This window comes from Rhinatrema bivittatum, chromosome 2 (genome assembly GCF_901001135.1).
Source record: "Rhinatrema bivittatum chromosome 2, aRhiBiv1.1, whole genome shotgun sequence".
Classification (NCBI taxonomy): Eukaryota; Metazoa; Chordata; class Amphibia; order Gymnophiona; family Rhinatrematidae; genus Rhinatrema; species Rhinatrema bivittatum.
Window position 1 is genome coordinate 595,061,833 of NC_042616.1, and position 16,295 is coordinate 595,078,127.

The 16,295-nt window shown below is 46.9% G+C and overlaps 1 protein-coding gene across 1 annotated transcript in view; it reads right to left on the reverse strand.

Annotated features, from left to right (window-relative positions):
• ROCK1 (Rho associated coiled-coil containing protein kinase 1) overlaps positions 1 to 16,295 on the reverse strand; it is a 491,909-nt gene that overhangs the window by 263,524 nt on the left and 212,090 nt on the right. Inside the window, 1 exon segment of the mRNA XM_029591102.1 lies at positions 3,183 to 3,358. Within this exon segment, the coding sequence (XP_029446962.1) occupies positions 3,183 to 3,358 (176 nt within the window).

Consider the following 16,295-nt stretch of genomic DNA (forward strand, 5'->3'; position numbering starts at 1 on the left):
GTTTGGGTGTGAATGGAAGCCTGGGTGAGAACTGGTGTGAATGGGTGCTTGGGTGAGAGCTTGTGTCTGTGGGTGTGAATGGGTGCTTGGGTAAGAGCTGGTGTGAATGGGTGCGAGAGCATTTGTGTGTGTGATCGAGAGCTTGTATATAAGAGACCATGAGTGTGATTGAGAGAGAGACTGGTCAGGAAGATGACTAGTGTGTGTATGTGAGAGAGAGACTGGTCAGGAAGATGACTGGTGTGAGAGAGACAGAGACTGGTCGTGGGGACTAATTGGAGGTGTGTGTGTGAGTGACTGGTTGTGAGCACTAAGGAAGAGGACTGTGAAGACAGAGCTTCAGCAGCCTTTGCTGCTTCTGGTGAGTGCTACTGGCCTGGAAGGGAAAGGAGTAGGAGAGTTGCTGGAGAGGGTAAGTAAAGGTGGCTTTTTAAATTTTTCTTGATTGACTGCCATTTTAATTATTGGGTATTATGCGATGTCTGCTGTTTTGAAATATTTGATTGATATTTGGACATGTTTTAATAATTTGTATTAGTTTTTAATTGTTGTATATTATTCTGTTCAGCAACTGTTTTGTAACATTTTTAGTATAGCTTTACAATTATTTGTCTGTGGGGCTCTATAGCAGCTTGGCTTATTCTGTTTTCCCAATAGGAAATGTATTAGAGTTTAGGGCCTGGTTAATAGTTGCATTTCTTAGATAGGATTACTTTATTTATTTATTTGTTTAAGGGGGGGGGGGGGGGGGTTTATCTTATTTGTTGTGTTTTCTCAATAGGATATGCATTAGTGGTAAATTACTGTCTTTTCATAAGGAAGGCTATTTTGCCTGGTAGTAAAAGGAGTTTGCTTTGCTTTTACTGGGATGTCATCAGAACCAGAATATCTTTTTTTGTATGGCGAATTGTACAGGGTAATGCCCTAGATCTGCTCTGCACTCATTGCTGGGGGTTGAGGGAATTCCTGTGGATGCAGACTGCATGTTTACATTTAGCCCCGTGATGGTCACATGTTCAGTGTCACACATCTGAGAACCATCTGTCAGGTGTGTCCCGGCCAAAAAAAGGTTGAGAACCACTGCATTAGAGGCGTATACTTGCAGTCTTTTGGCCAATGATGGTCTCTTGAGTTGTCCAGGCATGGTGTTTTTTTGCGGGGGGGGGGGGGGGGGGGGGGGGGGTAGGGACCAGTAAAGATTACTGGAGGAGAAAACAAGAGAAAGGATCAAAGGAACACGGAAAAGGAATTGGCTGTTAGGAAAACTCATATTTTTCTAGGCATAGAATGGGAAAAACTCTAATAAAATCATAATGTCGGAATCTGTCATATTTATATACTGATTAATTAGCTGGAATTTTCAAATACTAATACAGGAATGAAATTGATTTTGCTAATTTTCTGGTTTTTATTTTAACAGCCAACTAAATGATATTTAAAGAAAAAATTATTTATTATCTTTCTTCCCTCTCCAAGACAGAGTGTTTCACTTCTGTAGCATGCTCATACTTAACTGGCCCGGATGAACCAGGGGAGGGGGGGGGGGTCCCCTCCTCCCTAGTGCACAGTGCTACAGTCTGAGTATTGGGGGCCAGTCTGTCAGTTCTTGTATTATTAACTTCTACAGCAGTCAAAACCTGTGAATACTACTGTTTGAGAGTGTACAAAAAAAAGCAACAGCTTCAAACAAGAAGCTGCATCATAGCACTTTATCCTGCCTCCCCTTCCTCAGCAGCCGTCCATTCTGCCTAATCTAAGTACTTCTCAGCAATTTACGCTCTGAAATGCACCACCCAATGATGTTATTTACTACCATATATCATTCCATATACTTTACAAAAAATCTTCACAACATTAATGATCCTGACCTGACTACAGTAGAAAATGCACAGAAAGTCAGCTTTAGAAGTAAAAAACAAAAGAAAAGAAACAAAATATCTCACAAATTGCACAATATAAAATTCACTGTGCTCTGCTTTAGGTCTTAGATAATTAAATAAAGTTCTGATGCTTTATTTGACAAAATAACTTATAACTTACAGAGCTGTTAAATGGAGACTGGCGGCAGCTATTGCAAATTTGGTCAGAGAATAGTGCTGGTGAAAACATGGCATGGAAAGCACAGAATGGAAACACTGGAGATAATATTAGTTTTATACAACATTCAAATTACATTGCATAAAGATTTTCAAGCAACATTTCAAGTGTATGAAAAATTAATTTGTGATCTTTTTGCATTTAATTTTTGGATTTCTCTACCATGTATTTTTGGACTCAAAAATAAACCATTGAAGAAGGTATAACTGCCAAAATGTGGCCCATGTCAGGCTTGTTTGGAAATTGGGATCCTTGTAAATAATTATTAATGACTGAATTCATGGACTTTTTGAATTTTTAAAAGTTTTCTAATTAAACAAACATTTTGTTAGGGTATATATTAGAGAAAATTAACCATTCAATAAGTTATTGGTATCCCTGTATATTGTTACCCTATCAGCTATATAATAGTATTATATAATTTGTGTGTTTTGGAGCAGCCAAAGTTTGCTTCTATATGATTCCTGTATAGCACATAAAAGGTGCTCACAGTTTATTTAATGAAAGAGTTGAAGCCGTAACGACTGGTGCTACAACTCACAAGTTTCAAAAACCTGTGCTAATTCAACCCCTTTCAGATTCTGCTACTGTATGTTCAATACATGTCCCAATATTTTTCTGTTAAATCTAAGAAATAAAATGTATCAGGACAAAAAAGGAAGTTGATCTAAGCGTTTCAATAATATAATGAAAGCCATGGATTCTGAGTACTTTTCAACTTTTACTTTTCACTGATCAGTTTCTGGTATATTTCAGTAGACTAGGCCCTCAAACAGTTTGAACCCAATTACTTTACTTTAATTGTGCGCCATTTGGACAAACTGAACCAATACATTAGCACTTTTCAGATGTGCTGACAGTGCTAACAACTTTCGGATCTGATTTGCCAAGGCTTTTCCCTAGTCTGCATCTATGGGAAAAAAGCTTAGTAAATCATGCAGAGTCAAAAACATGCAGGTAGATAATGAGGGAGCTATATAGTAAAGGTGCTTTTTGCTGCTTTCTGATCACAATATCATGCAGTATTACATAACAGACTGAAATATATCTGTTTAACTTAATAAATGACTTTGAATTCAATGTACCTGTGAATAAAGCCCATCGAGTGGATTGCATTCAGTGCAAGAACAACTTCTGCTGTGTAAAATCTGGCCCATTTTTCAGGCACATCATAGTTGCTCATTAAATTCACAAGATCCCCGCCAGGCATGTACTCCATCACCATGTAAAGATAACGATCATCTTGGAATGCATAAAATAACTAAGAGGAAGACATAAGTTGAGTTTTAGTTAGATACACACTGCATTTTTATTTTTGCTCTAGAAAATTAAAGCACTTTCCTATTTTTAACTATTAGACAAATGCATCATCTTTTATATTCTAAGTATTATAAACAGGTCTTTGAAATTTCCTTTCGAGAATTTGTGCAAAGTCTATGAGAAAAGTACCCACGTACTTTGCATCAATGTGGATAGTTTAAAAATCTGTCATTCAATAGATATGCACAGGTGGGTCATGTGACTCATGTTCTGAGTATTGTAATGTGACCCATCTACATGACTCACCTTTGCTTGTCAAAGCAAAATTACCTCCTGTAACATGTGTTCCTTGATGAAAGCAGAACACATCAGAGATGAGTTGTGATTACCATCCATTGAGACTTGGCCCAGGACAGAATCACATGACTCGTCTTGTGTGACTCAACTGAATGTGTGTGTTATTACAGCAGCTTATGCCCCAAAAGCACACTGACTTGTAAACTTCCAAGGTGCAATTTTTTATCCATCTAGCAAAGAATGTCTTAGAAAATAGCTTAACATTTGTTTGCTTCAATCAAAATAAAATTGTACTGATCTCCAGAAAGAGGCTACTCTTTCCCAGCATGCAGAAATACAGGTTAACATACAAGCTGCAGGTGATATCTTTTATTGAACTAACTTGCATTTGTGACTACCTTACAGGAGCTATGCTTCTTTCATCAGATCAGTAATTAAACTCTACAAATACAATTTTCAACAGCCTTTCTATATCCAGACGGTGTAAACATTTCTGAAATAGAGAAACAAAACAGTAAATTCTCTTCCAGCATGGAACTAGAAACAGTCCTTCAAATTACCATATCCTTAAAGAATTGAAAAAAAAACTCACATGAAACCTACATTGTTATTTGAAGTCATGACTAAATGGGAACGTGATATACACAGAGATTGGGGAGGCCGACGTTAGGAGTACTTCCTTGCTAACTATCACAGGGGCCGATGCAATAAATAAGCGGTGAAAGCGGGCGCTGAACACTCCGTGCTCACTTTCCTCCACTTGCATGCCCCTAGCTCCTCCTTGATAACGGGAGCCTGCAAGCATCGGCCGTCCGCTGGTTAGGAAAACTGACACCAAATTTATCGGTGTCAGTTTTCCTAAACGGCGCACAACCAGGGATTCAAGAAACGGACGCTTGTCAACTGAGTGTCCATTTCCTGCACGCGACTGCCGGCGCTTTTTTTTTAACCTTTTTTTTTTTTTTAATTATTATTTTATATATATATTTTTTTTTTAAAGATTTGTTCCCCCTACTTAATAGTGTCTTAACAACCTGCATCCAACTGCGGGTTATAAAGTGCGCTCGGCTGAGCACACTGTATTGCATCGGCCCCACAGTTTGGTTTCCGCTGATTTGCAGGACCAACATCTCCATATTGCTCATTGCATATCATTTCAATGCATATCCAGCGTAGCTCTCTGCTTCAACGGCAGGGGAGAAAGACTGATACATCACTTTCAATGCATATCCAGCATAGCTCTCCGCTTCAATGGTAGGGGAGAAAGTCTGATACTTCACTCATATCCAGTTTAGCTCTCTACTTCAACGGCAGGGGGGAATGAAGAATAGGGGATCTATACAGACAACAACCAAGGACTGAATTACACAGTCTGGTTAAACAAATAAGCATAGGTGTAGCTTGCTTATTGCGGCAGTTAATACCTCTAACTAATTAAGCTATTTCATTTAGATGCAGTTCCAACACCGCTATCTACATTAATGGCAGGGGTGGAAAGGAAATAGAACCAAAAGGTTACTAAGGGCCAAGAGTAACAGATAAGTATGAGGAAAAAAAAAGTGTGAAAGCTTGCTGGGCAGACTGGATGGGCCATTTGGTCTTCTTCTGCCGTCATTTCTATGTTTCTATGATTAGTGGTATCTCCTTTGAAGGCATTTACAATAGGACTGTCATACTCCCCTTCCTGCCCTAAATGCTCACATGCCCAAGCCATGTTATTTCACAGCTTATGGGAATATTCAAAGATACAGACTTTTTGGGAACTTGTCTGGCAGGACATAACTAAATGTGTAGGTAAGTCACTTAACCAAACATGCCCAACTGTGTTTATTTGCCTGGTGCCAGAAACCTCACCTTTCCCTACTAAACAGATCGAGTTTCTTTATAAGGCACTAGCGCATGCCAAAAAGTGTATATTGGTTAACTGGCTTCGGCTGGAAGCTCCTACTTTAGGGAAGTGGTCAACAGGCATGTTGGAGTTAATGTTAATGGATTATAAGGATTCAGCCAGGGGAGTGAAAGGTTATCAGAAGTTCAGGGACATATGGGGGGACTACATGGAACATCTCTCGAAATGCATTCACGATACAATTCGACTCTGATCTATTTTCTAGCAGAAATGTAGGTCTTGCCCACTCTGCTTTATTTCACTATTTGGTATGTCTTTGTTTTGCATCCAGCTGATGGAATATTTATATTATTATAATTGAATCATGTTTGTTTGTTTAATGTTTCTATTGGAGTCTAATGAGACAGACTTTGAGATGAGTTTTTGATGTTATTTGACTCTGTTTTGCTTCTCACTTTTGGGAGGTGGGGGCTTACTTGGAAGGGTTGCCATATATAAGACCATTTGATTATGTTTCTCTTTGTCAACTGTATATTTTGTACTTGCCATGTTTAAATTCAATAAACATTTATACCAAAAAAAAAAAAAAGACTTCTAAATTGAATAGGCAACTTTGCAACCATTAAAAGCCACGGTGAGAAGATAAAGTGCAGTTGCTACCTATAACAGGTGATCTCCTAGGATAGCAGGATGTTATTCCTCTCACATGGGTGACATCATCAAATGGAGCCCAGCATGGAAAACTTCTGTCAAAGTGGGCGGCAGGTAGGTTTCATGAGGACTAATATCCTGCTGTCCTAGGAGAACACCTGTTACAAGTAAGCAACTGCGCTTTCTCCTAGGACAAGCAGGATGGTAGTCCTCACACATTTCATTTCATTTTTTCATTTATTAAAATGTATTGATCGCCTACCACAGGGAGGCCTAGGCGATTTACAACATTAACATACATAATAAAAACATAAAAATAACAAATACAATAACACACAAATTGCATATGTTTCACAGAAACAGAAATAGAGAATCTCATGTAAATAAAATGAATAATCAATCACCCAAAGTATGTAACAGAATCCTCACATCTGTAAAGGTATTTCTTCTGCTGGCAGCACTCTAGAGTATGTTATATGCACGCATGGGTGAATCCCTAGCTACATGCTGGACCTGACCCAGTGAAACCAGACACCAAAACAGGTGCCAATGGGCACAACAGAGGTGCTGATAGTAACCTCGGGGACAGCCTGAACAAAAAACTAAGGACCCCCGGTGGAAGAGTTGGGTTCACAGCTGAAAAAGGTTGCTCAGGACAGTCTGGCTGAATCTATCTCGTCGGCCATCCCTGTCCAGACAATAATGTGCGGCAAAAGTGTGAAGGGAACTCCATGTCACAGCTCTGCAGATCTCTCCCAATGGAACTACAAAGAGGAAGGCCACAGAGGTCACCATGGCCCTTACGGAGTACGCCATAGCAGGGCACTCCAGGCGCAGGCCCACCTGGTCATTGCAGAAAGAGATACAGTCTTGCTATCCAGGTGGAAAGAGTCTAATTGGTAACGACCCTGCCCAGTCGATTGAAGTCAAACAAGATAAACAGCTGGGTGGACAGCTTGTGGCCCGCCATACGGTCCAGGTAGAAGGCCAGCGCCCTCTTACAATCCAGTGTGTGTAGTGTCCGCTCTCCTGGGCCAGTATGAGGCCTGGGGAAGAAAGTAGGCAGCACAGCGGACTGCTTAAGATCGAAATCTGTAACCACCTTGGGCAGAAATGAAGGGTGCGTGCACAGAACCACCCTGTCATGATAGAATCTAGTGTAGGGCGGACAAGTCACTAAGGCATGCAGCTCACCAAACCTGCATGCAGCTGAAGAAGCCCTTGCATGAACCACTCCACGATAGTGTGCACGGAGATGGGCAAACCATCCACATCTTGATGGTATGCACCTATGGCGCTGAGATGCACCCGCACGGAGTTAGATTTAAGACTCGCCTCCAAGAGATATAGAAGATAGTTCAGGAGGTGTCGGACAAGGCACTATATGGTGAACTTCTTCCACTTCAATGCATAAGACTTCCTAGTGGATGGCTTCCTGGAAGCCACCAGGACCCTGGTCACGTCCTCTGAAAGAGTCAGGGATTGCAGGATCAACCTTTCAACATCCATGCCGTGAGGGGCAAGGTATGGAGTTTGGGATAGTGAAGACTGTCCTGGTCCTGAGAGACGAGGTCTGGAGCCATCTCCAGAGGGATCGGGTTCCATGTGACCAATTGGCGCAGAAGCGGGAACCATACCTGTCATGGCCAATGCAGGCAACAAGGATCATGGATCCCCAATCTTGGCGAAGTTTCAGGAAAGTCTTCAATACTAATGGAATAGGCGTATAGGCATATAGGAGGCCCGTCCCCCAATGGATCGCAAAGGCGTCCATGGGTGGCACGTCATCTGACCTGGTCAGAGAACAGTACCAGACCACCTTCGCGTTGCTCAGGGAGGTGAACAGATCCACATCCGGGGTCCCCCAGAGGCAGAAGAGCTGATCTGCTATCTCCTGTTTCAGAGACCACTCATGAGGTTTGAAGGTGCGGCTCAGCCAGTCCTCTAAAGCGTTCTTTGCGCCCGCCAGGTATACGGCCCGGAGAAGCATCCCCTGTGCCAGTGCCCAGCTCTGCACTAACTCCTGACAAAGGAGGAAGGATCTGGTACCTCCCTGTTGTTGATATACCACATGGCCACTTGGCTGTCCGTCTGAACGAGGATAACCTTGTTGGCCAAGTGATCCTGGAAGGACCTTAGGGCGTACCGGATCGCCCTCCATTCCAAGAGGTTTATCTGGCACTGTGGACTCCTGCGCAGTCCAGAAACCCTGGGTACGGAGACCATCGACGTAGGCTCCTCACTACAGGTGGGACATGTCCATGGTCAGCACAACCTGAGGCAAGGGTGCCCGAAAGGGAATTCCACACTCTAGGTTGAGAGGAGACGTCCACCAAGTCAGGGAGGTCATGAGTGTTGGAGACACCTGGATGCGGACCTGAAGGCCTTGGGTGGCCTGTCGCCACTGGGAGCGCAGGGACCACTGGGCTCGTTACATACGGAGACGGGCGAAGGGAATGACATGCATGGCCGTGGCCATGTGCCCTAAAAGCTGCAACATGCGCCAACCGAAACCAGGCTACTCATCTGGATTTCCCTTGCCAGGGAGGCCAATGTACATGCTCTGTTGTGAGGGAGGAAGGCCCCGACTTGTGACGCTTCTAACTATAAAGATTCAACATTGTATTTTGTTTCCTGTAGAAGGGAAGGGAAAGGCTCCAGTCCTAGCTTCTGCATGGCACAAATGGCCTTATGTATGAGAATCATGGGCTCTGGTGAGTAGGGTCCCTAAGGGCTCCGACCGAGATTGATCCCATAGATCTTGGGGGATTGTGTCTGTCCCAGGACAAGTTTTCACTTCCTGCTCTCTTCTTAAGGAAGTTTTCACTTCCTGCTCTCTTCTTATCAGGGGAACTTGATAAAAACAAACACCTTGCTGAATGTCATCTGGGTCAGACCATACCAACCCCCCATGGCTACTGCTTATTTGTGTTAAAATAAAATTAAAAAAAAAAAAGGGCCCAGGTGCATGACCTGTGGTGCTTAAAGGCTCCCCACTATTGCTGGCTGCTTCTGTCCTGCAGATGCTCAGAAGATGAAGCAGATAGCCCAGGGGAGGAAGCTGATAATTCTCCCTCCTGGGATGGGCAGTGGAATTTGGAGGGCCTCCTAGGGAAGCAGTAGCCATGGGGGTTGGTATGTCTGACCCAGATGACATTCAGCAAGGTGTTGTTATTTTTTATCAAGTTCCCCTGCTGAAGTTTCCTTAAGAAGAGAGCAGGAAGAAAATGGTTAGGAGGTTAAGAGTTTAGCTCAGGCATGGACATTTTGCTTAAAAATAATATCTTGGACGCCTAGACCAGATGTATTCCACGGATTAGAAAAGGTGGAAGGAAGTCTAAACAACTACCAGCATGGTTAAAAGGTGAGATGGGAGATGCTATAATAGCTAAAAGAACAGTCCCTTGGTCCTGTTGAAGCTTCAGGAGAGTCTTCAAGAGGAGCAGGAGAGGGGGATATATGTACAGGAGGTTCTTCCCTCAGTAAAGGGAGAAGGCATCGGAGGCCGGACAATCATTCCGTGCGACCAGGGAGCAAAAATTGCTCACCTTGCTGATGTCAGGGTAGGCAAAAAGGTCCATATCTGGGGTTCCTCACCTGTGAAAAATCTGGGCCACCACTGTCATATTCAGGGACCACTCATGCAGCTGAAAGGAGTAGCTTAGACGGTCCGTCAGCACGATCAGAGTCCTGGGCAGGTACGTTGCTCGCAGTGACATCCCCTGCGACAGGGCCCAAGACCAAATCTGCACTGCTTCCCGCAAGAGAAGGAACGATCCCATGCCTCCCTGCTTGTTGATATACCACATTGCGACCTGGTTGTCCACCTAAATCAGGACTTCCTTGTGTGACAACTGGTCCCGGAATGCCCAGAGGATGTAATGAATCGCCCGAAGCACTAAGAGGTTTATCTGACAGAGAGCTTCCTGAGCAGTCCAGTGACCTTGCATGTGTAAGTCATCCATTTGGGCTCCCCAGCCCTGAGATGCATCGGTAGTAAGAATCACCTGAAGCAGGGCAGCCTGGAAAAGAATTCCCTGCTCTAAATTGGAGAGATTCTCTCACCAGGACAGAGAGATCTTCAGAGGTTGTGGGACGGAGACACAGGCCTCAAGGTCCTGGGATGCCTGTTGCCATTGCGACCGCAACGTCCATTGTGCCCTTCACATGCACAAGCGGGCGAGCAGTGTAACATGGACTGAAGTCGCCATGTGGCCCAGCAAGCAAAGCAGAAGGTGGGCACTCACATGCCGACTGCTGCGTACAACAGTTGCTAATGAAGCGAGGGCAAAAGCCCGATCGCGGGGCAGAAACGCTTTCACCTGCACCGTGTTCAGCCTGGCTCCTATGAAGTCCAGCTGGGGAGACAGGCAGAGGTGAGATTTTGGGTAGTTGATAAACCCCAAGGACTGCAGCGTCTGCATTCAGGGCTAAAGCGTCCAGCACCCCTGTACTGAGTTGCTTTTGACCAACCAGTTGTCCAGGCATGGGAAGACATGCACTGCATGGCACCTGAGATGTACAGCCACCACCGCCAGGCATTTGGTGAAGACGCGAGGGGCTGAGGCTAACCCAAAAGGTAAGTACCCTGTACTGGTAGTGAGCTTTACCCACCACAAACCGAAGGTACTTTCTGTGGCCAGGGAAGATGGCCATGTGAGCATAAGCGTCCTTGAGATCAAGGAAGCAGAGCCAGTCTCCTCTTTTGAGAAAGGGAATCAGAGTGACCAGAGAGACTATTTTGAACTTTTCTTGTGAGAAATTTGTTTAATGCCCTGAGGACAAGAATGGGGCGCAAGCCTCCAATTCTCTTCGGTATGAGGAAATACCTCGAATAGAACCCTCGACCCTGCTGAAGGCGAGGAACGGGCTCTACCGCTCCTGCTGTGAGAAGAGCAGACAGTTCTGTCCGAAGTATGACCTGCTGTGGGGACGAACCCCACGATGGACATGAGGGAGAGTTCTCTGGAATCCTTCAGAAATTGAGACTGTACCCCTGGCAAACTATGGTAAGGACCCATTGGTCCGGAGTGATGGCCCCCCAGTGGTGGGCGAAGCCAAGAAGCCTGCCTCCCACTGGGGGATCTAGCGCTAGAGGTACGTCCTGCTGACTCATGCTCCCTTGCCGCCAATTGAAAGCCCGTAGCCAGGGCTTGCTGGGGCACCAGCTGAGGCCTAGGTGCCCGCTGTTGATTGTAATGGCCCTTGGAGCTAGCATGGGCTGTGTGAGTCCGAGAAGAGGGGAGATAATTCCGCTGCCTGTAAAAGGACTTCCTGGAGCTTGGTCTGGAAGATGCATCTGAAGCACTAGCGGAGAGTTGTTGGAGGGTTTCGTGGTGGTCCTTCAACTGAGCCACCACATCTCTGACCTTGTCCCCAAAAAGGTTGTCACCCGTGCAAGGGCGGTCAGCCAGCTTCTCTTACACCTCTGGACGAAGGTCGGAATCCCGGAGCCAGGCTATCCTACGGGCGCCGATGCCCATTGCAGTCACCCAGGCTGCTGTCTCAAAAACATCGTAGGTGGATCTCACCTCGTGTTTTCCAGCCTGCAGACCCTGCAGGACAATTGCAGAAAGTGAGTCCTGTTGCGGCAGGCTTTCTGTAAGTTCCTGGACCTGTTTCCACAGGTTTCGGTGATATTGGGTCATGTACAACTGGTAGGAAGCGATACAGGCAATCAGCATAGCATCCTGAAAAACCCTCCTACCCAAAGCATCCAGCCCTCTATGTTCTCGCCCTGAAGCGCTTGGCCACAGACTGGTGAGGGAGGTGACACTCTTAAACCTACAGCCTGCTGCACTAAGTAGGTGGTATCCACCTTCCTATTCACTGGAGAAATGGAAATCGGTTGTTCCCACATTCGAAGGAGAAGCTACTTAAAGATGTCATGAATGGGAACAGACACTATATCTCCTTAGGAGTGTCGACAAATTGGAGGACCTCCACCTCCGTGAGAAGCTGGAAGGGGATAGCTTCGGCCATGGCCCTGATGAACCCCGCAAAGGAAAGGTCTTCCAGGTGGGATTGGCATGTTTCCTCTGGTGGGGAAGGCTCAGAGAGGGGGTCGTCCGAGAAGTTGGACAAGGACGCCAAAGAATCTTCCCCCCACGGGTCATAAGGGCTTCTTCCTCACGGAGGCCATCACGGGACCTACACGGGCAAAGCCTGTAGAAATCCCGAGCCCTGGGCTCTGAGGGCCTCGAAGGTACTGAGGGCACCACAGGAATCAATGGTCCCACCAGTAACGAGGGAACCGAAGGCCATGGGAGGCCAGAGGGCCCAGGCAAAGGCTTGGGGAATCGAGGTTTTGGGATCATGGCACCGGCCTCATCTTCCTTCTCGGAGGACCCAATATTGGGAATCACTCCCAAGGAGGACATCGGTGGCCGCTGGGGAGCAGAGGGTCCCTTGGGCACCAGTTGCATTGGAAGGGCACCAAGGAGGACATCCAGATGCTCAAGCAGGGGCGCTAAAATAGATGGCAGAGGCTCCAGCACTGGCATGGGGACAGGAGGCGGGGGCGGCTCAATGCTCCTCAGAGCTTGGAGCACCGCGCTCTGCACCCTGCGGTCCAACTCCTCCTGAAAGTCCGGTGAGACCAGGACTGGGGGGGGGGGGGTGAGGCATCACTGGTTCCTCCTCGGTTCTCTGGGGAGGCATGGTGCCCGGCATCGATATCGGTGGGGAATGCCTTGGACTCCCGGGTTTATCAGAGAAGGGGGCCTCCGAACCATGGGGTCACTTCGGTGGCAGTACGGCAGCCGCCAATACCGCACCGGAACCAGAGTCGTGCGACCGGTGTCAATGCTTATGGGATCTCCCACGTTGTTCGGCCCGGTCTTTTCCCGGCACCGAGAAGGCAGAGGATCCTGATGTCCTGGAAACCGGTGAGATCATGGAAGATCGATCACCGTTCCCTCGGTCTTTAGAAGATGTAGTCGGAGGGGTAGCAAGGGGCAGCGTATTGAGAGGCTCCCCTCAACCCCCAGGTGTCGATGACTCCAATGCGGGTGGAGATGGAGCAAGCTTTTTGGGACCGAAAAGTTTCTCCATTTTATCGAGTTGCGCACAACAGCCCTTGGGAGTCATCTGGTCACACAGCTGACACCCTCGGATGTCATGCAAGGCCTCCAGGCAGAGGATGCAAATCTCATGCGGATCCATCATGGACATGGTCCACGGGCACTGACAAAAGATGGACGTCGCAATGAAAAACAACCGGCGCACAGTCGATGACCAGGAGCCACCGAGACATGGGATGCCGGGAATCAACCGCGAAAAAGGAAGAAAAATGTTTTTACCTACTGCGTCAAGGAGAAATACCAACCGCGAAGGGGGGACCCATCGATGGAATGGGGAAAAAATTCCGATTTTAAGCACAAAAGGCAAAAATGAAGCAGAGCACCACAAACCATGAGGCAACTGCACCATGGAAAAAGAGAGGCTGAAGGGAGGCCTCGCGTGGATAGTGGCATGCTGGGCATGCTCAGTGTGCCTGTCAAAGTTTCTAGACTGATTCATAATGACGGAGGCCAAGCAGCACACAACATGTGCAACAGGCACAATAACTAGGGTGCTGTCTGCCATGATGAGGCAGCCTGAAATTCACAGCGGGTCGAGGTAGGACTAGCTGGGTTTCTACACTGTGAATAAGGTTCATAGGACAGACTGGCCAAAGACGGAGTCTTGTCGACCAGCCTTGTTAAAACAGTAGTGAGCTGCGAAGGTATGGAGAGAGCTCCATGTTGCAGCCCTGCAGATGTCAGCAATCGGTACTGAACGGTAGTGTGCTACTGACTATCATGGCCCTGACTGAGTGCGCCTTTACCCGTCCCTGAAGTGGAAGGCCTGCTTGCTGATAGCAGAATGCAATGCCGTCTGCCAACCAGTTGGAGAGACTCTGCTTGCCCACCGCAACTCCAAGCTTGTTTTTGTCAAAAGAAACAAAGAGTTGGGTGGACTTCCTATGGGCTGCAGTGCGGTCTAAATAAAATGCGGCGTAACTGTGCAGTCCAAGTTGTGCAGAGCTCGTTCACCCAGGTGAGCGTGAGGCCTTGGAAAGAAAGTGGGCAAGACCATGGACTGATTAAAGTGGAAATCTGTTACCACCTTAGGAAAGAATTTAGGGTGAGTGTGGAGAATCACCTGGTCATGGATGAACCTTGTGTAGGGTGAGTAGGTCACAAGGGCCTGTAACTCACTTACCCTGCAAGCAGACGTGATGGCTACTAGGAAAATTACTTTCCATGTAAGATATCGGAGTTTGCAGGAGTGCAGAGGGCTCAAAAGGAGAATGCATGAGCCGTGCAAGTACAACATTAAGGTCCCATGCCACGATCAGTGGACATAAAGGAGGCTTAAGCTGTAATAAGCCTCTCATGAAGCAACCCACAAGGGGTTGAGCCATTATCGGGGCATCTCTATTCCTTGAAGGTACGCAGAGATGGCACTGAGGTGTACTTGTATGGAGGAAGTCTGGAGACCAGATTCCGAGAGGTGCCAGAGATAGTCTAAGAGTTTCTGTGTCCAGGCGAATGGGTTTCTGGACAGAGAGGTCGAGAAGTATGGGAAACCATGGTGTGGCCAATACGGGGCTATGAGTATCATTGAGCCTCGGTCCTGTTGTAGCTTCATGAGAGTCTTGCTTATTAGCGGAATCAGAGGGTATGCATTAGTAGACCTGTGTTTCAGAGGCGGGTGAAGGAATCCATAGTTGGTGCTCTTTAGTCCCTGTGCAGGGAGCAGAAGCGATCCACTTTGCGGTTCTGATAGGATGCAAAGAGGTCGATATTCGGCTGACCCCACCAGTGGAAGATTCTGCTCGCAACAGAGGGATCCAGAGACCACTCATGGGGCTGGAAACTTCGGCTGAGGCGATCCGCTACTGCATTCTGTGTGCCTGCCAGATAAGTGGCTCGCAGTAGTATCGAGTGCAACAGGGGCCCAGGCTCAAATCTGCGCCACCTCTTCCCACAACAGGTAAGAGCCCGTGCCCCCCTGTTTGTTCAGGTACCACATTGCAACTTGGTTGACTGTTTGAATCAAGACTACCTTGTTCGAGAAGCAGTGCATGAATGCATAAAGGGCGTACCGCATCTCTCGAAGTTCTAGGAAGTTAATCCAATAGGTTGCTTTCGCTTTTGTCCAAATCCCCTGGGTTTGAAGGCCTTCGACATGGGCTCTCCAACTTAGGTTGGAGGCATCCGTGGTTAAGGTCACCTGAGGAGCTGGTTGCTGGAAGACCTGTTTGTAAGTTGGCCTTGTGAGTCCACCAGACAAGGGACAGATGAAGCTGGCTCTTTATGTGGACAAGGGACGAAAGTGGCTGAGTGGCTTGGTGCCACTGAGATTTTAGAGTCCATTGTGTTACTCTCATGGGTAGGCGTGCCTTTGGGGTGACATGAACTGTTGACGCCATATGGCCGAGCAACGAGAATAATTGGAGAGCCGAGGTTGTTTGTTGACGGCGGATAGAGCTGGGGAGGTTGGACAGCGTGGTTGTGCGGTCTTTGGGTAAGAATCCCTTGGCCATTGTGGTGTTCAATTCTGCTCCTATAAAGGAGAGATGGTGAGATGGTGTCAAGTGGGATTTCGGGTAGTTGATCAGAAATCCCAATGAATGCAGCATACGTATAGTGAGACCAAGGGAGTTGAGGGCTCCTTGCCTGGACTGGCTTTTTATGAGCCAGTCGTCTAGATATGGAAAGACATGGATGCCTTTGCGGCGTAACTATGCAGCCATGACTGCCAGGCACTTTGTGAACACTTGGGGTGCCGAGGCTAGGCCGAATGGCAATACCTTGTATTGATCTGTCTGTGACCCACCACAAATCGAAGGTATTTGCGATGAGGAGGGAAGATTGCAATATGGGCATATGCGTCCTGAAGGTCCAGAGAGCAGAGCCAATCCCCTTGTTGTAGCAGAGGGAGCATAGTGCCCAGGGACACCATTCTGAGCCGTTTCTTGTGAAGAAATGTGTTTAAGGCACGGAGATCTATAATAGGCCAGAGGCCGCTGGTCTTTTTTGGGATTAGGAAATACCGGTAGTAGAACCCTCTTCCCTGTTGAGTCAAGGAAATCGGTTCTACACCCTGGCTGACAGAAGGGTTGAGAGCTCTGACTGGAGAAGTCCTGTGTGAT